Source organism: Benincasa hispida, unplaced genomic scaffold, assembly GCF_027475165.1.
Source record: "Benincasa hispida cultivar pf3 unplaced genomic scaffold, pf3_genome.v1.1 HicScf217, whole genome shotgun sequence".
In the NCBI taxonomy this organism is placed as follows: Eukaryota; Viridiplantae; Streptophyta; class Magnoliopsida; order Cucurbitales; family Cucurbitaceae; genus Benincasa; species Benincasa hispida.
In genome coordinates this window covers 6,533-30,327 of record NW_028326291.1, presented here as the reverse complement: position 1 = coordinate 30,327, position 23,795 = coordinate 6,533, and the positions used below count along the sequence as shown (strand labels likewise).

Genomic DNA, 23,795 nt, shown 5'->3' with positions numbered 1-23,795 from the left:
AAATGTTTTAAAAAAAAAGCTATGAAAAGCTATGTCATAATGGATGGAAAACTGAAAATGATGTATTGATTTGTATACTCATCTTCTTTTATCTGATGTGTATTGATTTGTATCTAACTATTCCTGTTCATTCATTCATTGTGCATCACTACTAGAATAAATGTTTAAAAAAAAAGCTATGCAACATAATTATTTCCAACCTTGAGAATACTGCATGATCATTCTATACTGACAACTAACTTGAATGCTTTGAGAAAATACAAGAAATGGATACTCGTGGTATTATGTCATAATGGATGGAAAACTGCATACCTTAATGGTTGCAACAAGGCCCAACCTGAAACACAATAAAGCTGCATTAGTCCTTTCTAAATGTAGTAAACTCATAGCTTTATTAAAAATTATAAATCTCTCTGCTTATCATAACTAAGCAGCCCCAAAAGAAATTAATTTTATCAGTACAAGAACAGCATAAAATGAACTAAAATATGAAAACCCCATAGAAAGATCCATGACCATCTTGTGGCAAGGCCGATAACAGAAAATTTTCAAACACTCTATGGAAGGAGTAGAAATTAAGTTTATTAACTACTTAAATCCCAATTAGAGTAGTGGCCCAAAATGAATAAAAAATTTGAAATTCCAAAGCAACAAGATAAATCGACCTATTTGAGCTCGGACTTAGGATATGCCATTCCACCAACAAAGTTGCTTGCCAGGATATTGAAGAAAGAAAGCAAAAGCTAAAAGAAAATGCAACTCAAAACATTTTGTTCATGTGCAAGTTTTTTCCAGACTTGAAGAACCATTTTACAAAATTCAGCTCAACCACATAGCTGCGCATCTACAGTATGGTTATAGGTTTCAATTCGATATTCTACCCCCAAAAGATATTCCCAGATGACTTTTCATCTACCCGACTTCTTAGCTCAACTCTAAGTTTCTAAATTATGATTAGTCAATCCCGTAAACAAGATAAGATCACTTATCCAAAGATTTTAATCGACTTCTTTTCCAATAAATTAACAAACGCTGCCCTGAATGACTAAAATTTTGCAATGGCATATCAACTCTTAAGTTTCTATCAAAGGTCCTCTGCTTTCGTCAGACTAAGATCTCCAACTTAACACTGTGGAGCTAATAATTAGTTATCTGTCCTCAGAGGGCACTTCCATCAAGCCAAACCAACTATTGGTTGAAGAAAATATAGTGGATTATGTATTTGAGATATTACGATTTTCAGGTGAGCAATCGTAGTCCTGAAAATTCTGAACAAGCATAATCTGTCAGGGATAAAGATATCTAGCTATTTTTTTAGATCGAAAGGACACAGATGTACAACCTATGAAACAAATCCTAATCGTAGTCTTGAAAATTCTTGAACAAGCATAATCTGTCAGAGATAAAGACATCTAGCGATTTTTTTTAGAATTCAAGGACACATATGTACAACCTATAAAATAGTTCCTGTTCAAGTAAGGTCGTAGATATCTAGCTATTTTTGTGTTGGTAAATACATGAAAACTAGTCAAGGTCATAGATATCTAGCTATTTTTGTGCTGTTAAATACATGAAAACTACACATTCTTTTTTCAAAATAGTTCATATGCCAGAAACTTCGAATTCTAGGATAATGAAATGAGTTGCACATTGCTGAAGGTAAGGATCCCTTAACAAGGGCTTGCGTCTTCAGGCCCTTGATCTTCTTTCAAGAGCTGAATTGCCCTTCAATCAAAGGCTTGCGGTCGGATTTGCAACACTAATTCTAGTGTTGGGTCATGTTGCTAAAGTTCCTTTCCATCCAATTCACAGCCAAACACTTGGTCTCATTTTGAAATGCATTTCTCAGTGTCCTGGAGTAGTGGTTGTATCTCGTATTGAAGAACTAGTTCTTATTTTGACGAGTATGCTCCGTAAGAATGTGACTGGGGAGATGGGCATACATCCAGACACATTTGCAACAACCCGTGCAATCCTGGTCACGATTATGAAGTCTCCATCTCATAGGGTGCCACATCTAGCAACATCAATTCAAGAAGTATTAGAACATGTAGTTTTATTTCGTCTTAGTACATTCGAAACACAACCAGGTCAACTTTTACATTCTTTATACCTTCTCAAGGAGTTCTATATATATAGTCAAGTCAATACTGTCATGGACAACTCTATCACCAAAGAAATGAAAAATTGTGCTTTTGATGTATGTACAACACACTACCTTGGCTTTTAGCAACTATCAATGTAACTGAAGAGGAACTTGTTTTGGGGGTATTTGAAACTTTTCATTCGATTTTGCTCCAAAATCCTGACATCAGGACCATAGATTTTGCAAACACACTTCTATCTGCTTGTTGTTTGAGTTTCTCTTTTAGATGTCTAGGCTCATTTCTATATGAAAAGATGAAATGGAGAGTGTATCTAATGCTCAGTTCTCCGGTGGATGTCATCTTTGGAAATGATTTCACTGGCATTAGAGAACTTGTATCATTTTTTCCATCTGATCCAGTTGATTTACTGTTTCTACTTGGACAGGAAAGCTCCAATGACTCAGATCTTTCTTCTTGTTAGTCTGCTGTTTTGTTGTTACTATATGTAAGTTCATTACATGATGATAGGTAACACACTTTTGTTTCTTCTTTCTTGTATCCTCTTTTTGGTATATATCTGTTGTCTATGTACTCACCACATGAATACCTCTTTGCCAGACTTGTTGATGAGAAGATGGTTTAGCATGTTCCAGTATATTCTTGTCAGCAAAAGTGGCTTACTATGTGGATACCATGACCCATTTATGGTCACACAAATGGTGAATATATATGGGTTTTGTAGGTCTGTTGCTGATGCTAGTTGCCACACTTCCTACAGTTCAGAAGTCGAAAGAATATTGTTCTAATTGGTGACTGAAAGTGAGTGGGATATGCATTCTTCAAGGATTCATAGACCATCATTAGTATGGTTGTTTAAGCAAGAGAAAATCAAAAATCCATTATGTTATCAGGTTTTGAAAATATGCCAAATCCATTATGAACTTTTCCTGTTTTACTTAAACGCTCCTGTTTTTTTTTTTTTTTTTTTTGTGTGTGTAAGACTCTGTTATCTATATTCCCCTTCTTTCTATTGTTTTCAAATTAGGAGTAAGAATATGAAGACCCGAGTGATTGGTTGCCCAAAAACTATTGATGGTGATCTCAAATCCAAAGAGGTCCCCACAAGTTTTGGATTTGATTCTGCTTGCAAGGTACTCATTTCTCTTTGTAACTGCTTTAGAATTCATATTTCGTTTGGACTCAACTTTGGTGACTGTTGCAAAGTTGAAGTAGTTTCTTCAAGAATTCAAGGAAAAAATGGAATGTCGCATTCATGAGATGAGACGCTTAATAGGCTCTTCTGATGTTTATGCAGATATATTCAGAAATGATTGGTAATGTGATGGTTGATGCTCGATCTACAGGAAAATATTACCACTGTAAGCATTTTACTTAATGAAATTGAAACTAAAAATAGTTCTGATGTGCTGACATGTTCATAATAACTGAAATATTGACATTACCAGTATTTCAAGTTCAGATATGTCCACTTTTTTTAAAATATATATTTATAAATAAGTAGATAATATCAATAATAAAGCCCATCTTGTTGCCTCATCTGTAAAAAACAGAGCACTTCACGGCTACTCAATTTTATTAACCTAATGTGAGATTGTACTTTTTTATTGTTGTGATGTTGATACCTTTTTTTTCTCACTCAAGTTTCAAGTTTATTATCATATTGCATTAACAGTGTACATATATCCACAGTTGGACGACTTATGGGTCGTGCTGCTTCTCACATCACACTAGAGTGTGCTTTGCAAACTCATCCAAATATTATTATTATTGGAGAAAAGGTAGCTGCTTTATTTAAACTACTTAAGATAGAAACCTTTGTCAAGGAGGACATTTATCTCCACATGCTTTACCAGATAGAAATCTTTGTCAAGAAGGGCATTTACCTCCACATGCAACCCTAGGGTTGTTTATTCCCTTTGAGAACTAGATTTTGTCTCAGTAATAACTAATAATCTCTGCAACAGATACTCTCATGTAAACATGAAAATTGAAATTGTTGAGTCAGTTAATATATCCTGTTTCAGAATTTCATCTTCTTGCATTTTTACATAGAATGGTAAATATCAAACAAAACTTAGGGTAAAGATAAAAATTTGTGATAAACAAAAGATTCATGGAATTAGGTTGAAACTTTTAATATGGTGTAATGGAACTAAGGATTGACATCCCATATCATATTCAATTGCCTAAGTGATATCGGATGCCTTTTTTTGTCAGCTTTGAAAAATTTGTTCTCTACCACCTAGTTGTAGTTGACTCATAGAGATTTATTGGTTTTGAATGTATGCAGGCGACAAAATTTCCAGACAAAAAATAATTTGTTTTGAATGTTGACTCATATATTAATAGAGCTTTAGTTTATAGGGTACATCGAATTTACAATGTGTTTTGCAGGTTGCGGCTAAGAAGCTTACCTTGAAAAACGTTACAGACTACATTATCGATGTAATTAGTAAATGTTTTGAACTTGGTTATTAATTATGGTGTTGTACTTATTCCCGAGGGTTTGATTGACTTCATTCCGGAGGTATTTCTTTATTGTAACTAATTGTGTTTATTTCTTTTGGTTGTATGCTCACTATCCACTAAACCCAAGATTCTTGGGATCAATATGTCATTCTTGAACGGATATCATATATAGCTCACTTTCTACAGGTGCAACAACTTATTTCGGAACTCAATGAAATTCTTGCCCATGATATTATAGATGAGGATAGGTTATGGAAAAAGAAATATTATAGATGAGGATAGGTTATGGGAAAAGAAACTTACTACTCAATCTCATCACCTTTTTGAATATTTTCCACAAGCAATCCAAGAACAATTGTTGCTTGAAAGAGATCCACATGGAAATGTCCAGGTAATTGTTTTTTCTTTTTGTTTTATACATGTCTTTCCATGTAACTGAGTTGAAAAAGAGAAGGCAAGAAGGTGCATATAATGGGTGGCCAATTCAAGTGGCAGTCACATTTCTTTCGGTACTTATTCTATTCGTGCTTGAACTTTTGCTGTTTTACTTATACGCTCCTGTTTAATAATTTAGTGATAACACATTATTTAGCACTTGGGTAGTAGGCAAGTCAGTTGAGATCTGAAAAACATGCATGTTGGTAAATGCATTAAGATCTTTTAAATTCATTTTTCTTGGGCTGTAAAAATCCATTCTTGATGATTCTTGATAATTCTTTAATTCATCTAACTCCCAATCTTTACGTTGATATCTTGAAACATGGGTTTGATTGGATCTTTGGACCTTTTTCGATATTGTTGCCTTCTTATCCCACCCCAAATTGCCTTAGAAACATCATTGGAGTCACTAGAATCACTAGAATTAAATTTCCAATGTGGATAATGATAGGTGCTTTGAGAAAATCGAGCATGGACAAAATTAGTATGTTGGAATTCTTCTTTTGAACCACTTGAGTCAGAATTCCAACTTTGTTTTTGGAAGTAAATTTTATTTTCTTGCCTATACCAACTGCTGATTTTTTTTTTCTTGGACGTCTTCTTTGATCGATAATAGTCAATTCTTGCAAAATCTTGATAAATCTTCGGTTTCTTCTTTCTTTCTTGGAATTTCAAGGGTTCCCCCTAATTAGATGTTAGTTGTTCGACAATGAGGACAACTCACAAAGCTTCCTCTTGTGATCGACGTCACTAAGAGTTTCTTGGAGTTCCACTGGCGGCAGTCAATATTGGCCCACGGATGCTCTGGTACCAAATTGATGTCTCCTAAAGGAGATAAAAGGAGAATTCTCTCCAAGAATCAAGATTATGAATATTTTATTAGAATGAATAAAGTGTTTGATACAAGAGGGGAAGGTTCCTATTTGATGAAACAAAGAGAAGAGAAGAACACAACATTTTACGTGGAAAATCCTAGAACAGGGAGAAAAAACCACGATACAATCACTCTTTTTATTATTATTTTCTATGTTTCATACAGAACAGGGCACAAATATAAATAGAGATGTAGGAAACCCTAATACAGACTAGGGCAAGATGAAACTACTAAAATGCCCTTAGGGTTCAAAAGTGAAGTCCTTTTTTATTTTCAACATTCTCTCTCAAATTGGGGCATAGATGTTAATAAGACCTAACTTGCTGACACAAAAATCAAAACTCTGTCTGTTAAGTCCTTTTGTCTATGAAGATGTCTGTGACCTGTTGATCGAAAGAGATGTATTGAATGTAGATACTGTCACTGTCCAATCTTTCTTTGATGAAGTGTCTATCGATTTCAACGTGTTTGGTTCTATCATCTTGAACCAGATTATTTGCTATACTTATTGCAGTTTTGTTGTCACAGTAGAGCTTCATCAGATGATCACAATCCCGACACAGGTTTGACAAAACTTTCTTTAACCAGATTTCTTCACATATTCCCAGACTTATAGCCATGTATTCTGCTTCAACACTGCTTCTAACAACCACCATTTGTTTCTTACTTCTCCAAGTGACAAGATTTCCCCACAAAAAGGTACAGTACCCAAATGTGACTTTTTGTCTACAATAGAGCCTGTCCAGTCAGTGTCAGTATAAGTGAGATACCTCGTTTGTCAGTTTTCTTGAACATCTAACCCTTACTGGGAGTAGTTTGTAAATATCTTAGGATGCGTTCAACAACCTTCATATGCTCTTCATAGTGCTTGCATAAACTGGCTTACCACACTGACGACGTAGGATATGTCTGGTCTAGTATGGGATAGGTAAATTAGTTTCCCTACTAAACATTGATATCTTTCTTTATTAACAGGAAAGTTAATAGAGTCGCCAAGCTTGGTATTGACTTCTACGGGGTTATCAACTTTGCATCCAGTTATACTTGTTTCTTTTATCAAGTCAAGTGTGTATTTCTGTTGAGAGACTGAAATTCCCTCTTTTAATCGTGCTACTTTCGTCCCAAGAAAGTACTTGAATCTTCCGAGGTCTTTAATCTCAAACTCCTTAGCCATTTTCTTTTTCAGTCTGTCAATCTCTGTAGTATCATCGGGATAACACAATATCATCCACATATACAATGAGAACGACACTCTTTCCTGACACTGACCTTTTTGTAAGCAGAGTGTGATCAGAGTGTCCCTGAGTATAACCTTGAGATTTAACGAAGGTAGTAAACCTGTCGAACCACGCTCTTGGAGACTATTTTAATCTGTATAATGACTTTCTTAGCTTACACCCTTCGTGATCAAACTGAGCTTCAAAACCTGGAGGACTCATGTAGACTTCCTCTTTTAACTCACCATTGAGAAATGCATTTTTCACATCTAGATGATGGAAAGGCCAGTCTTTGTTCACAACCATGTCGAACTATGTTTAGTTTTGCAACCAGAGAAAAAGTCTTACAGTAGTCTATTCCAAAGGTCTGAGTAAATCCTTTAGCAACTAGCCTGACCTTATAACTGTCAAGCGTCCCATCAGACTTGTACTTTATGGTGAACCCCTATTTGCATCCAACCGTCTTATGCTCTTTAGGAAGAGACAGACGATCCCAAGTATTGTTTTTCTCAAGAGCCCTCATTTCTTCCATAATTGTAGTTTTTCACTCGGGGATTTCCATTGCTACTTATAAATTATTTGGTATCGTTACTGTTTATAGACTTGTAGTAAGAGTTCTGAACTCAGGTGAAAGGTTACCATACGACAGATAACTCCGCATTGGGTGCTTAAGGCAGGACTTGATTCTTTTTCTTAAGGCAATAGGAAGATCAAGGGAGGAATCTCCACCTTTTACTCTATCTGACCTTCCATTAGAAATTCCACACTTAGTCTCTAGCGTAGAGTTCCATTCTGATAAGCAAATAGTGACAATCATAAGGAGTTGGCCAAGTAAGCAATATTGAGGTTCTAAAAGATGAAAGTGAAGTTCAACAATCTCAAACCAGCTCAACTGAAGCTCGTGGTGAAAATCATTGTAAGAACTTTTCAAGTCAATCCAATCATGAGGCAATCATTATGCCTCAAGGACCAATGTCAAGAGCTAAAAAACTTGAAGAGGGATTAAACGCTTGCTTCCAAGCTAAATTTCCAGCCCATCACGAAGAGTTGCAACCCTTGAAGCTCCAAGAGTCACTTGGGCACCCAAAAGTCCTAATGAATCTGCAAAATTCAGATTCATCCCCGTGTTTAATGCTTGATGTATTAATTTATTTCAATGTATTTACATTTATTAAGGTTCATGTATGTCCTCAAAGAGTTTTTGTTGAACTTAGTCAATTAGGTGAAAAGTTGTGTCTTTTCAAATTGTCTTTTCCATCAGTATAAATACCTATGTAGTTTGGTCATTGGAACACACTTGAGATTGAATGAAATTTTCATTAAAGGTTTTGTCTTTCAAGCTTTATGCTTTTTCTTTGTATTTTTGTGTTTAAAATGCATGTATTAGAACTTTCAATCTAGTTTGATCAATTAGATTGTGGAGAGTTCGAATTCTTGAAGTTAGGAATAAGTTTTCCTTTCTTGTTGATCATCGATCAATCTTCCAAGCCAAATATGTTTAGCTTTCTTGGGTTGCTTACTAAACAGTTAATTGGGGTTACTTTTATTATCGTTGTGGGGTTTCACCTAGAATAAAGGGGTTCTCATACGTGATTGAGGGCCCACAACGATAATAAGAATAACCCCGATTAACTATTTAATAAGCAACCCCAAGAAAGCTAAACATATTTGGCTTGGAAGATTGGTCGATGATCAAGAAGAAAGGAGAACTTGTTACTAACTTTAAGAAGTCGAACTCTCCACAATCTAATTGATCAAACTAGATTGAAAGTTCTAATACATGCATTTTAAACACAAAAATACAAAGAAAAAGCATAAAGCTTGAGAGACAAAAACTCTAATGAAATTTCATTCAATCTCAAGTGTGTTCCAATGACCAAACTACATAGGTATTTATACTAATTGAAAAGACAACTTGAAAGGACACAATTTTTCACTTAATTGACTAGGTTCAACAAAAACTCTTGAACCTTAATAAATGTAAATACATTGAAATAAATTAATACATCAAGCATTAAACACGGGGATGAATCTGAATTTTGCAGATTCATTAGGACTTTTGGGTGCCCAAGTGACTCTTGGAGCTTCAAGGGTTGCAACTCTCCGTGATGGGCTGGAAATTTAGCTTGGAAGCAAGCGTTTAATCCCTCTTCAAGTTTTTTAGCTCTTGTCATTGGTCCCTGAGGCATAATGATTGCCTCATGATTGGATTGACTTAGAAAGTTCTTCCAATGATTTTCATAACGAGCTTCAGTTGAGCTGGTTTGAGATTGTTGAGCTTAACTATCATCTTGTAGAACCTCTATATTTCTTACTTGGTCAACTACCTGGAATAGTTGCTTCAACTTGTTTATTCCCAGCCATATCAGCCACAACTTTCTTGGTACAATCATTAGTTTTGCTATTTTCTTCCACAGTACACATATCATTTTTAGCACAAATACCAATATTATCAGAGACGAGTATGAGCATCATTATCATTCTCAACACAAATATCGAGGTTATTAAAGACAAAAGTATGAGTACCTTGGGCTAATGTTGGGTCGTACTCATAGATCGTTACCGGAGAAACAATAGGTGGCACAATTTCCTTCTTGAGATTCTTCCTATAGTATGTTATCCATGGACCTATTTGGTAGGTAAGACAGCGACAGTGTCGGTAATATTCAAGATAGGATCAGGAAGGGAATCAGAAAAGATCGAAGACGGGGGCCAATTAGTCTCTTCATTAGAGCTCTCCCCCTGAAAATGACTAATAGAAAAGAAGGGTTGATCCTCTTGAAAGGTGACATTTATCGAAATAAAATACTTGTGGGAGGGTGGATGAGAACACTTATACCCACGTTGATGGAGAGGATAGCCAACAAAGACATATTTCTAAGCACGAGGAGTAAATTTTGTCTTTTAACGCAACTGTGCGCATCAATGCATACTCAACCTTTGCATGCAGCGCCTCGCGCGCACACTTGTACAACCCTCGTGCGCAACCTAGCGTACACACCCATGCAACGCCTTGCGTCATTCTGCCTTTGCGCGCATCTGTAGCCTTCCCGGTTGAGTTGCCTGCGTGCTCAACTGTTCCAGCTACATGCTTATTCAACTCAAAAATACAAATTCAACTTCAAGCTGAATTTACTTATTTTTCCAGACATTATTTCGGGAAATTTCCTTCTACAAACTTGTTTAAAATCGTCTTAACTTACTTACCTTAAAATTTGAGCTTCAAATTCTTCACGATATGGTCAAAATTTTTCAATCTTCACACCCTGCTCAGAATCACCTGAGAGCTTGACCTCTTGAGGAAATCTTCTGATGTCAACTCGAATTCTTAAGAATTTCCTTCCAGCAACCTCATAGCTTCATCTACACTCCTCAAGCCTTCAAATGGCTGTGGAATCACCCGTTTAACACTAGAGAATTGTCCAAACCAAGTTCTTGAACTGAGGCTTCCCTTTTAGATTAAGAGATGCATGACCTTAATTACACTTAGGCTGCCACCTATCCCACTAAGTCAACATTAAACCTTCTAATCTCGACAACTGGCCACTACAATCGATGATTAAGCTGAAAAGCTTCCCCTAATCACCAACACATAGCTTACTAACTCTTACCAACGCATGGCTTTACTTGGACGCATACACCTCTTAGCTAGTGCACGTCTCAGCGCCCTTACTCGCACCCGATGCCTAGTCTCAAGATCATCGCATGGGCCTACTTTACACACATCCTTGCCCGACCATTGCACGACCATGGCATCTTCTTCTCGGCCAACACTTAGCCAATGTTCTTCTTCACACCACTAGCTTTCATCTTAACCTTAAGATGCTTAGGCCATCGCACACCTCAGCATGACCGTCAATGCGACCTTCAACACTTAGTCAAAATTTCTCTCCTTAACCAAGCCTTCTTACTCTTTCACTTAGCACCCGAGAGCCCTTAGTAATCAACACTTGAAATCATTTTTCTTTCCTTCCTTAGCATCCTCAAGCTTTCCCTACAACCTAGTATTAACTTACACTTAATCTTATATAACATACACAAGTAGAGAAAATAAGCTTCGGGGTTGACAAATATTTCTTGCTTTGCTTAATGAGATCCACAACTACTTTCCGTCTTACGTTGTTAGTCTACATGACTCATTGAGTACTCATAGGCAATCATTTGAATACTCATATATTAAGCAAACAAAATAACTTCCACAAATTCTACTTAGATCATGATATTAATCTTCACCCTTACCCCATTAGAATTAGTTACTTATGACAAGAGATAAAGCCAAAGTGAGGATAGATGAGATGATGAAAGTGAACATGATGATATTAAAATAGTTGTTGAATACACAAAATAACTATCTCTTAAACAAAAGGCTACAACAACTAAGAAGATAGAGAAATAAGGTGAAGGGCAGTTGTTAGTAATCTCTTGCTTCTCACAGATGAATGTTGAGGCTGCTTGTGATATAATGGTTGGATGAATGCAGAAAGCCCTTTTAGACTCTTGCTTCGGCGAAGCTTCGATGAAGAATCAAGGTGAAATATGGAGGTGGAATTCCCACTCTGATAAGTCGTTATCGTCTAACGGAGCTAGATGCGTTATTTTATGAGGTGGAATTATGGATGAAAATGCGTTGAGCACTTAAGTTTTCTCAGTGGCATTCAAGTGTAAACCCCACTGAGTTTCTTGGTAAGTCCAGGGTCGAACACAGGGACTTGGGAAAAAATATGCGGTGGTAATTTCTCAGAAGAATTTACAGTAACCAAATAAATCAAGTAGTTATTGGGAATGTTGTTTGTGGTAATAAAAATAAACAAATGCAGCGGAGTTCGAAAAGAGTTATAAAACGGAAGACGCGATAAGTATGCGATGAATGGGTTGAGAAGAGTTTCGGCTAACACTTCTTAGGATGCGTTCATGCTATGCGATCATACAACACACATACAATAGTAAATCATCACTCGATGCGAATGCTACGACTTTTAATGCTAGAACGCATGCGTTATATGCGATAAGACTATAGGACCTACACATAAGCCTCTATTCTTATTTATGCGATGAAAAAATGACACATACACATATAAGGCGACCACATAAGATCATACCTATCTCTAGGATGCATGCGATGCAGGTTGGCAAACAGAATTTATCTCTAGGTTCCTATCTTTTGTTTATGCAGTTCTAATCATTGCACTCTCGAGTCTAGATTCTAATTTAGCTCTTTCAAATCTTAGGTTCTTTCTTTAGACTCTCTCTCTCGAGTAGCTCTGAAGGGATGTCGAGCACAACATAAAGAAAATGGAGAACCTAAAGAGAGAGTCTAAAGAGCTACTCGAGAGAGACTCGAGAGAGAGTCTAAAGGGATCAATATGTCATCCTTGAACTGATATCATTTATAACCCGCTTTCTACAGGTGCAACAGCTTATTTCGGAACTCAATGAAATTCTTGCCCATGATATTATAGATGAGGATAGGTTATGGAAAAAAAAATATTATAGATGAGGATAGGTTATGGGAAATGAAACTTACTACTCGTGCTTGAACTTTTGCTGTTTTACTTTAACGCTCCATTCCAAGTAATTGTTTTATCTTTTTGTTTTTACACAGTCTTTCTTGAAAATGAGTTGGAAAGAGAAGGCAATCAAGGTGCATATAATGGGCGCAAATCATAGGGGCTGGTCACATTTCTTTGGGTACTTATTCTATTCGTGCTTGAACTTTTGCTGTTTTACTTAAACGCTTGTTTAATTAATTTTGTGATTAACACATATTATATGTTAGCACTTGGGTAACATAGGCAAATTCAGTTGAGATCTCAAAAAACATGGCATATGTTGGTAAATGCATCAAGATCTTTTAAATTCATATTTGATTATATTAGGGGTATCAAGTCTTCTAAGACTTCCAATTATGAACTCGTTAAGAAAATGCCCACTCAAAGTGATGGGTTAGGCTTAACAGCTACTTGACTTTCAAATGTAAACTTACCAATGGTACGAGCGAATGGCCATGAGATGATACGAAAAAAATTATACTTTGCTGGTTAGTGCTCTGTGTGTTATCTCTGTTTATTTCTTCTTTTGACTTATAGGTACGAAGGGATGTGTGGTTTACCCACGAACTTTGATTCAACTTATTGCTATGCTTTGGGTTACACTGCTGGAGCTCTCCTCCAGAGTGGAAAAACTGGACCAATATCATCGATCTGTCTGTCCCACTTCTTGTACTCCTGATCATTTTAGTCTCTAACCTTTTAACCTTTCATTCTTTTTCTTGATATCAGTTTCGTCCATAGATTTTTTCCTCATTTCTATTACTTACTAGTTATGCATACCGGGTAGGAAATTTGGCTGCTTCTGTTGAAGATTGGATGGCTGGCGAAACTGCATTGACTTCGTTAATGGAAGTGGAGAGGAGACACGGTATGATTTTTTCATGAAAACGTGCATTCCTGTTCTCATGTTTTCTTGAATAACACGTTAATAATTTTTTTTATAGAATATTTTTTATGGGGAATAAGAAGGGAAATGATAAACAGAGTATCAATTATCCAGCCAAAATGAGAACAAATGGAGATAACTAGAAGAAAAAAAATGAAAGATGAAAAAAACTCTCCAATCTATATTAAAAAGACAACAATTTTCTAGTTGATGAGACTTAAAAGTTTATTTATTTTTTTCTTTTTTAGAGTATCCAAATAACTTAATAGTTACTTATACAATACTATAAAGACTAGTCAAGGTGCATGTAAGATCAGAAAAACAAGGATAAAAGTGGAGTATCTTTTCTCTTAACAATTTTGAAAGGCTTTGGATTGATAGAACATCTTCATGAAGTCTAGTTTAATATTTATCATTTGATGATCTCTTTCTAAAGGTAGAATTCGTTTGGCAAGTAAGTTCAAGCCTGTGATCAAGAAGACAATGGTGGAACTAGATGGTAATATGATCTCTTTCTAGAGTAAATGTCGTTTCCTTTAATCTCCTTCCCAGTCTTATATTATAATTCACGCCGCTCGATTTGTCATGTGAGGAGGTCAGATCAGAATCCTACCATTAATTATGCAAGTTCAAATCTAAAAGAAGAATGGAGCAGGTGATCTAGATATAGGTATCTTACACAACCAAATTGATGAAAATCGAACCTATTTTTCAGAATTTGGATAAGATATTTTAATGAAGTCTCGGGTCAAATTCCATAGTTGGAAGTGAGATACCTAAATTCTTTGTAGTTTCCATTCTTACATGAATTATTAGTAATGTGTTAAGTTCATTGTAATGTCTAATTTTGTTGGTGTATATTTTTGCTTAGTATTGTCTTGTAAAGGGTCGGCCGGCAAAATCATAGACGAAGATTTATGGTATTTCTTTTAATTATTGGAAAAGGAGGGCTCCTGGGTATGTTCTCGAAAGGGAAGGTAGAGGTAGTACTTCGAATGGCGAAGAGAGGCGGCTCGGCAAAGAAGGAATGAGAAATCGTCAAAGATGACTTCTTTGTTGGCGAAACGAAGGGCTAGTTCTTTCTCTCTCCATCTTATGGTATTTCACTTGATTTCTTTCTTCTTGTCTTTCTTTATCCTTTTCTTCTTTCTCCTTTTTCTTTCTTTTTTTATCTCTGTTTCTCCGTCTATCTTCTCCATCTCTTGCTTAATATTCTCCATTCATATGATTGTATCTCAATATCTTTTTGTTTTTCTGTTTTCTTCATCTCATTTCCATTGATACTCCTTTCTTCTATTTCTTTCTCTCTTTTTGTTTGCCCTTTGTTAAAATTTGATACTTCATGTATTATTATTTAGTTTATAGCTAAATGTCATTAAAGCTAAAATATTGAAATATTAGTAAAGTAACTTGGTCATTAGTGTTGCGTGTGTGTATCATTAGTGTGGATGTTAGTTTAAACAATATAAAAAATTGTTACGACTGTTGTATTTGGTTAGTTAATCATGTACTTTTTTGCTAGGCTGAATCACTTCATTTTTGTCCCCAATTCAAGTTACGGAGTAGAAGAACACACTAAAAGGTATGAAAAAGTTGTAGTAGTCTTTTACCTTCAGGCTATTAAATTTGAGTGATTTAGTCACATATTAACTCTAAATCTTGCTTTTTCTATCTTAAAATCTAGCTCTTTATTTTATCCTTGTTTTAAAAAATATTTGAATTAGTCTTTGTCAAATATTATGTCACACTTGAATTAGTCTTTGTAAAATCTAGCTCAAGTGCCTATTTATTTGTTTTGCTATTCTTACGTTCTCACTTCTTGGTGAAAACTAAAAATCCCATAGAAAGTTCCTTTATTTTCTTGGTTGGTTCTTTGGGAACTATTAATGCCTTCCAGGTCTTGCAAAAAACCTCCCATATGTCTTAGGCCTGAATTGGCAAGTTTTGTGTAGCATAGCCGAGTTCTAAACATTTACCTTGGTTGTCCCTTTTCCACTAGAGTCTCCAGGTGTTTTTGGTTGGGATTTATGTTTTAAGCCTTTTCTTTTTGCTAAGGTTGGGTTTTCATCAAATGTGGTGGAGGTCTTTATCTGTATGCCAATTGATTAATTTCGTGGAGACCAAATGTGTTTTAAAGTAGACTAAATTGTTACATTCGCTTGGAGACCAAATATCTCTTTTCATTTTTTCAATGAAAAATTTCTTTTCATTGAAACCCTCTCTCTCTCTCTCTCTCGTTGTTTTAGCCATAAAAATTTTAGTCTCTTGCTGGCCAAATCCTCACATCAGGGACTCATATGGAGCTTTTGGAGCATCAAAATCCCTTCTGAGAGTGTTATCCATTTTGTCCACAAGCTCTTTCCTCTTATTCTAGTCAAGTCCTTCATCTTCTCGACCTTGTCGAACACTCAATTTTCCACTTCTTTCATTGATTCAATCTTTCATTTCTCTACCTATCTCCCCATTTTCATCTTCATTTCTTTCCTACCAATGTCTCTGCCTTTCATCGCTAATGCCGATGTTTCCCTAGTCATTGCATCTTCTCCGTCGGAGATCGGCCTTGTTTCTACTGTGTATGTCGAAGTCCAAGCCCTATGGTATTTCTACTGTGTATTTGACCCGAGAATTATTAGTAATGTGTTAAGTTCATTGTAATGTCTAATTTTGTTGGTGTGTATTTTTGCTTAGTATTGTCTTCTAAAGGGCTGGCCGGCAAAATCATAGACGAAGCTTTATGGTATTTCTTTTAATTATTGGAAAAGGAGGGCTCCTGGGTATGTTCTCGAAAGGGAAGGTAGAGGTAGTACTTCGAATGGCGAAGAGAGGCGGCTCGGCAAAGAATGGCGAAGAGAGGCGGCTCGGCAAAGAAGGAATGAGAAATCGTCAAAGATGACTTCTTTGTTGGCGAAACAAAGGGCTAGTTCTTTCTCTCTCCATCTTATGGTATTTCACTTGATTTCTTTCTTCTTGTCTTTCTTTATCCTTTTCTTCTTTCTCCTTTTTCTTTCTTTTTTTTATCTCTGTTTCTCCGTCTATCTTCTCCATCTCTTGCTTAATTTTCTCCATTCATATGATTGTATCTCAATATCTTTTTGTTTTTCTGTTTTCTTCATCTCATTTCCATTGATACTCCTTTCTTCTATTTCTCTCTCTTTTTGTTTGCCCTTTGTTAAAATTTGATACTTCAAGTATTATTATTTAGTTTATAGCTAAATGTCATTAAAGCTAAAATATTGAAATATTAGTAAAGTAACTTGGTCCTTAGTGTTGCGTGTGTGTATCATTAGTGTGGATGTTAGTTTAAACAATATAAAAAATTGTTACGACTGTTGTATTTGGTTAGTTAATCATGTACTTTTTTGCTAGGCTGAATCACTTCATTTTTGTCCATAATTCAAGTTACGGAGTAGAAGAACACACTAAAAGGTATGAAAAAGTTGTAGTAGTCTTTTACCTTCAGGCTATTAAATTTGAGTGATTTAGTCACATATTAACTCTAAATCTTGCTTTTTCTATCTTAAAATCTAGCTCTTTATTTTATCCTTGTTTTAAAAAATATTTGAATTAGTCTTTGTCAAATATTATGTCACACTTGAATTAGTCTTTGTAAAATTTAGCTCAAGTGCCTATTTATTTGTTTTGCTATTCTTACGTTTCTCCTACTTCTTGGTGGTAAATAAAAATCCCATTTTAAAGTTCATATATTTTCTTGAGATTTTCTGTGGGAACTATTAATGCCTTCCAGGTTTGCAAAAAACCTCATATGTCTTAGGCCTGAATTGGCAAGTTTTGTGTAGCATAGCCGAGTTCTAAACATTTACCTTGGTTGTCCCTTTTCCACTAGAGTCTCCAGGTGTTTTTGGTTGGGATTTATGTTTTAAGCCTTTTCTTTTTGCTAAGGTTGGGTTTTCATCAAATGTGGTGGAGGTCTTTATCTGTATGCCAATTGATTAATTTCGTGGAGACCAAATGTGTTTTAAAGTAGACTAAATTGTTACATTCGCTTGGAGACCAAATATCTCTTTTCATTTTTTCAATGAAAAATTTCGTTTCATTGAAACCCTCTCTCTCTCTCTCTCTCGTTGTTTTAGCCATAAAAATTTTAGTCTCTTGCTGGCCAAATCCTCACATCAGGGACTCATATGGAGCTTTTGGAGCATCAAAATCCCTTCTTAGAGTGTTATCCATTTTGTCCACAAGCTCCTTCCTCTTATTCTAGTCAAGTCCTTCATCTTCTCGACCTTGTCGAACACTCAATTTTCCACTTCTTTCATTGATTCAATCTTTCATTTCTCTACCTATCTCCCCATTTTCATCTTCATTTCTCTCCTACCAATGTCTCCGCCTTTCATCGCCAATGCCGATGTTTCCCTCGTCATTGCATCTTCTCCGTCGGAGATCGGCCTTGTTTCTACTGTGTATATCGAAGTCCAAGCCCACTGTATCGATCAACCTCTCCCTTTTCCCTCTATTCCCAAAAACCCCTTCAAAATCCTCGATGGCCCTCCTAGCTCTGCCGCTGACAATCCGGGTGTTTATTATCCATAGATCATTTACATTCTCTTCTTGTTTTGGAGTTTTTAGCCTTCATAACGTGTTTTTTTTTTTTACTCCGTTTGGTAACTGAGTTGATTGATGTCTCAAAGGAAGAGTAGTGACATGCATTGAGTTTTGTTTGTTCTTTTACTATGTTTTGCTTATGATTGTAAATCTCGCTTTTGTTTGGAACTTGAGTTTTACTGAATGCGTTTGAGGCCAGTTGCCACTTCTTAAGGTTTTAGAGTGTTTGAATTTTTTTATATGTGCGTGCAGATGATATCACAAAGCTGTTTCCTGATCTTTTCGGCCAACAGTCGGCAATGTTGGTGCCAAGTGATTCCAGTTCGGTGCAGGTGAATAAGAAATTGAAGATCGGAGTTGTCTAGTTTGGTGGCCAAGCACTGGGAGGGCATAATGTGATTTCTGGACTATTTGGTAGGGTCTCATTGTGTCCACATTTATAAATCAAGAATAAATGTTTGCTTTTTTGTTCAAGTTGTGGCTAATTAGCAGCTTCTATGATTTTGGTGAAGATTTCTTACAGGTGAGTAAAAGGAAGCACGTTGTATGGTTTCAAGGGTGTCCTACAGGGATCATGAAAGGTAAATATGTAGAACTGACTGCATAATTTATCTACCCATATCGCAATCAGGTTAATTTTCTTGAAGGGATTTCTAGCTTTCAGTTGTTAGAATTGTTAGTGTGAATATGTGTGGTCTCGATGCGAAGTGATTGCCATTTGAATGCAATTCTTGATTTAAATGAATTTTTGTTTTATCAGGGTGGTTTTGATATGATATGCAGTGGGAGGGACAAGATTGAAACACTAGATCAGGTGAAATTCTTTCTTTCCAGAATTTTCATTTTGAGACGTCTTGGTTGTAGTCAATGCATTAATTGACTGTTCGTTTCTATTTCCAGTTTAAGCAAGCTGAAGAAACTGCTAAGAAGCTTGATTTGGATGGCCTTGTCAATTGGTGGAGATGATTCCAACACAAATGTCTGTCTCCTCGCTGAAAACTTTATGTATTTTTCAAAACTATGAAATTTGTTTATTGCCTCCCTCCTTTTTTCTCTCTCTTTCTTACTTTCATTGTCATAGATAAGCTATTATATGTTATTTTTATTGCAGAAATATAAGGTTGAGTAATTAATTACTATAGGGTACCATTTTTTGTGTGTGCAAGACTCTGTTATTTATATTCCCCTTCTATCTGTTGTTTTCAAATTAGGAGTAAGAATTTGAACCCGAGTGATTGGTTGCCCAAAACTATTGATGGTGATCTCAAATGCAAAGAGGTCACCACAAGTTTTGGATTTGATTCTGCTTGCAAGGTACTCATTTCTCTTTGTAACTACTTTAGAATTGATATTTCGTTTGGATTGAACTTTGGTGACTCTTTCAAAGTTGAAGTAGTTTCTTCAAGAACTCAAGGAAAAAATGGAATATCGCATTCATGAGATGAGACTCTTAATAGGCTCTGCTGATATTTATGCAGATATATTAAAAAATGATTGGTAATGTGCACAAAGAGGAAATCATAATAAACATCAATCGAAAAAGGTCCGGATTAAAACAGTCAAGATTCTGGAAGAACGAGAGAAGAAGAAAATGCCACCGTGGACGTGAAAGGCCCAGCTTGGAATAAGTAGTCCTTGAGTTACTATGTGAAGACCTCATCACGGATGCATTCTTTTCGAATATCCTTTTTCTACATCAATACTTCATGAACTTTCATCACCTTATTATTACCTGTTATCATATATTTGCTTTTACGTCTTTCAAAAAAAAAAGAAAAAAGGGCGAGAAAAATTTTGCTAACTTTCTTTTATTGTTATCATTACCCTCTCAATGTTTTCTTTGCAAACGATCAAGGCACACGATTGCGGAGGCGCCGCATGAAGATACAACTACTTTATTATTATCATTACCCTCTCAATGTTTTCTTTGATGGAATGCAAAGGAAGATCGCCGCAAAGAAGGAGGCATCGACAAACAATGCCGACGACAGCGCACATTTTGGGGTTGTATTTTTCCTTCACTCTATTCCAAATTCTGCACCATCGCATCGTATTTTAATTTTGAAAGTTTTATCACCGCATCCTGTTTGATTACCGCAATCATTTAACATTGATAAATTTAGTAAGTCGCCGCATGCTTTCTCTTTGCCATTTATGATTTCAATGATGAATCACATGCATCTATTTTTTTTTATATACTAGAGTTAACTTATTTTTAGGACAATCACCTCAAGAAATGTTTCTAAAAGTTAGTAGTCGGCTAGCTTTCTTTCAAACTGATCCTTTACCAAACTTCTTAAGAACATCGCATGACTTCTTTCAATCTATTGGCAAGGAGGACATTGTCGCATTTTAAATTTTGGGGTGAGGTATTTATTTTCAACCTTGCTATTTTTAGCTATATGAAGAAAAAAAAGGAAAATTAGAATAACAACTCCACTGCCAACGCAATGGAGAAACACATGTTGATAAGAGTTAAGTTGTGAATGACACATACCTGTAGTTGGATGTCCGCAAGACACACGTGGGGGCAAGCCAAAACGAAAGTAATTTGCCAGGATCAACGCATAAAGAAATACCGCAATTCCGCTGGTAAGTATGTATGAGTCTAGTTTGAGAAAGGAGCGTCTTGCTCATAATTGGATGTCCGCATGACACATATAGGGGTAAGCCAAAATGAAGGCAAGGCATGCGTCCATCGCATGGTAGTTGCGCTCGTCAAGCGATTGCGATCACCGTGTCGAAGTTGCGGTATTAAGCGAATGCGGTCACTGCAAGATTGCGGCTACACGATAACGCATAATAGAGGGATCAACGCAAGGTTGGTGGAATGAACGCTGACGTACATCTTGGGAAAATAAAAAACTGATGTTGACATTTCACCTACTACGCCATTAGCAGCAGAGATTTAGAAAGGACTAACACGTCGCGAATGTCAGAATCAGAGCAGTCCATTAATGCTGTCGGCGATCCAATCTCTATATAAAGAAGCCGGTGAGCAGAATGCCAACTTATCTAGAGTTTTTCCCTGCGATCCAGACAAATGCGTGAGAAGAAGGCTTGAGAATCTTCATCTCCTATATCCATTCCGAGAAACGACCAAAGCCTACGATCGGAGCTAGATCTCGGGAGAGTCAGCTCCACCGCCCATCCATGGCACCTGATGCGTTATTTTATGAGGTGGAATTATGGATGAAAATGCGTTGAGCACTTAAGTTTTCTCAGTGGAATTCAAGTAAAACCCCACTGAGTTTCTTGGTAAGTTCAGGGTCAAACACAGGGACTTGGGAAAAAATATGCGGTGGTAATTTCTCAGAACAATTTGCGGTAACCAAATAAATCAAGTAGTTATTGGGAATGTTGTTTGTGGTAATAAAAATAAACAAATGCAGCGGAATTCGAAAAGAGTTATAAAACGGAAGACGCGATGAGTATGCGGTGAATGGGTTGAGAAGAGTTTCGGCTAACACTTCTTAGGATGTGTTCATGCTATGCGATCATGCAACACACATACAATAGTAAATCATCTCTTGATGCGAATGCTACGACTTTTAATGCTAGAACGCATGCGATATATGCGATAAGACTATAGGACCTATACATAAGCCTCTATTCTTATTTATGCGATGAAAAAATGACGCATACACATATAAGGCGACCACATAATACCATACCTATCTCTAGGATGCATGCGATGCAGGTTGGCAAACAGAATTTTTCTCTAGGTTCTTATCTTTTGTTTATGCAGTTCTAATCTTGCTCTCTCGAGTCTAGATTCTAACTTAGCTCTTTCAAATCTTAGGTTCTTTCTTTAGACTCTCTCTCTCGAGTAGCTCTAAAGGGATGTCGAGCACAACATAAAGAAAATGGAGAACCTAAAGAGAGAGTCTAAAGAGCTACTCAAGAGAGACTCGAGAGAGAGTCTAAAGAGAGAGTCTAAAGGGATCAATATGTCATTCTTGAACTGATATCATTTATAACCCGCTTTCTACAGGTGCAACAGCTTATTTCGGAACTCAATGAAATTCTTGCCCATGATATTATAGATGAGGATAGGTTATGGAAAAATAAATATTATAGATGAGGATAGGTTATGGGAAATGAAACTTACTACTCGTGCTTGAACTTTTGCTGTTTTACTTTAACGCTCCATTCCAAGTAATTGTTTTTTCTTTTTGTTTTATACACGTCTTTCCATGAAATTGAGATGGAAAAGAGAAGGCAACAAGGTGCATATAATTGGCGGCCAATTCAAGGGGTAGTCACATTTCTTTGGGTACTTATTCTATTCGTGCTTGAACTTTTGCTGTTTTACTTAAACGCTCCTGTTTAATAATTTAGTGATTAACACATATTATATTTAGCACTTGGGTAGTAGGCAAATCAGTTGAGATCTCAAAAACATGCATGTTGGTAAATGCATCAAGATCTTTTAAATTCATATTTGATAATTAGGGGTATCAAGTATCTAGACTTCCATTATGAACTCGTAAAGAAAATGCCCAATCAAGTGATGGGTTAGGCTTACAGCTACTTGACTTTCAAATGTAAACTTACCAATGGTACGAGCGAATGGCCATGAGATGATACGAAAAAAATTATACTTTGCTGGTTAGTGCTCTGTGTGTTATCTATGTTTATTTCTTCTTTTGACTTATAGGTACAAAGGGATGTGTGGTTTACCCACGAACTTTGATTCAACTTATTGCTATGCTTTGGGTTACACTGCTGGAGCTCTCCTCCAGAGTGGAAAAACTGGACCAATATCATCGATCTGTCTGTCCCACTTCTTGTACCTCCTGATCATTTTAGTCTCTAACCTTTTGACCTTTCATTCTTTTTCTTGATATCAGTTTCCTCCATAGATTTTTTCCTCATTTCTATTACTTACTAGTTATGCATACCGGGTAGGAAATTTGGCTGCTTCTGTTGAAGATTGGATGGCTGGCGAAACTGCATTGACTTCGTTAATGGATGTGGAGAGCAGACACGGTATGATTTTTTCATGAAAACGTGCATTCCTGTTCTCATGTTTTCTTGAATAACACGTTAATAATTTTTTTTATAGAATATTTTTTATGGAGAATAAGAAGGGAAATGATAAACAGAGTATCAATTATCCAGCCAAAATGAGAATAAATGGAGATCACTAGAAGAATAAAAATGAAAGATGAAAAAAACTCTCCAATCTATATTAAAAAGACAACAATTTTCTAGTTGATGAGACTTAAAAGTTTATTTATTTTTTTCTTTTTTAGAGTATCCAAATAACTTAATAGTTACTTATACAATACTATAAAGACTAGTCAAGGTGCATGTAAGATCAGAAAAACAAGGATAAAAGTGGAGTATCTTTTCTCTTAACAATTTTGAAAGGCTTTGGATTGATAGAACATCTTCATGAAGTCTAGTTTAATATTTATCATTTGATGATCTCTTTCTAAAGGTAGAATTCGTTTGGCAAGTAAGTTCAAGCCTGTGATCAAGAAGACAATGGTGGAACTAGATGGTAATATGATCTCTTTCTAGAGCAAATGTCGTTTCCTTTAATCTCCTTCCCAGTCTTATATTATAATTCACGCCGCTCCATTTGTCATGTGAGGAGGTCAGATCCGAATCCTACCATTGATTATGCAAGTTCAAATCTAAAAGAAGAATGGAGTAGGTGATCTGGATATAGGTATCTTACACAAC

The 23,795-nt window shown here is 36.0% G+C and overlaps 1 protein-coding gene across 29 annotated transcripts; it reads left to right on the top strand.

Annotated features, from left to right (window-relative positions):
* Positions 1-604: 604 nt before the first annotated feature.
* LOC150030421 (pyrophosphate--fructose 6-phosphate 1-phosphotransferase subunit beta-like) lies at positions 605-23,787 on the top strand. 29 transcript variants are annotated; one of them, XR_016526911.1, is made up of 19 exons: positions 917-2,615; positions 2,706-2,998; positions 3,133-3,238; positions 3,403-3,466; positions 3,798-4,635; positions 4,764-5,086; positions 13,443-13,523; positions 13,978-14,639; positions 15,064-15,123; positions 16,230-16,484; positions 16,908-16,967; positions 18,354-18,515; positions 18,614-18,682; positions 18,862-18,915; positions 19,002-19,106; positions 19,313-19,415; positions 19,580-22,377; positions 22,762-22,877; positions 23,013-23,787. XR_016526911.1 is itself a non-coding variant. In XM_090309741.1 (16 exons), the coding sequence occupies exons 13-16, from the start codon at positions 18,648-18,650 to the stop codon at positions 19,586-19,588; spliced, it is 252 nt and encodes an 83-aa protein (XP_090165867.1). In that variant the 5' UTR covers positions 908-2,615; positions 2,706-2,998; positions 3,133-3,238; positions 3,403-3,466; positions 3,798-4,635; positions 4,764-5,086; positions 13,443-13,523; positions 13,978-14,639; positions 15,064-15,123; positions 16,230-16,484; positions 16,908-16,967; positions 18,354-18,515; positions 18,614-18,647; the 3' UTR covers positions 19,589-22,329. The 29 variants fall into 29 exon arrangements, 2 of the variants coding, with proteins under 2 accessions (XP_090165867.1, XP_090165866.1); XR_016526909.1 differs by having other exon boundaries at positions 22,762-22,893; XR_016526906.1 differs by lacking the exons at positions 22,762-22,877; positions 23,013-23,787 and having other exon boundaries at positions 916-2,615; positions 19,580-20,647; positions 20,766-22,329.
* Positions 23,788-23,795: the final 8 nt, after the last annotated feature.

Excerpts from the sequence above, each read along its gene's own strand:
- LOC150030421 (XM_090309740.1), top strand. The coding sequence starts at position 3,143 with ATGAAGACCCGAGTGATTGGTTGCCCAAAAACTATTGATGGTGATCTC. Across the intron at positions 3,239-3,402 it reads GATTTGATTCTGCTTGCAAG|ATATATTCAGAAATGATTGG; the intron begins GTACTCATTTCT and ends ATGTTTATGCAG. Across the intron at positions 3,467-3,797 it reads TACAGGAAAATATTACCACT|TTGGACGACTTATGGGTCGT; the intron begins GTAAGCATTTTA and ends ATATATCCACAG.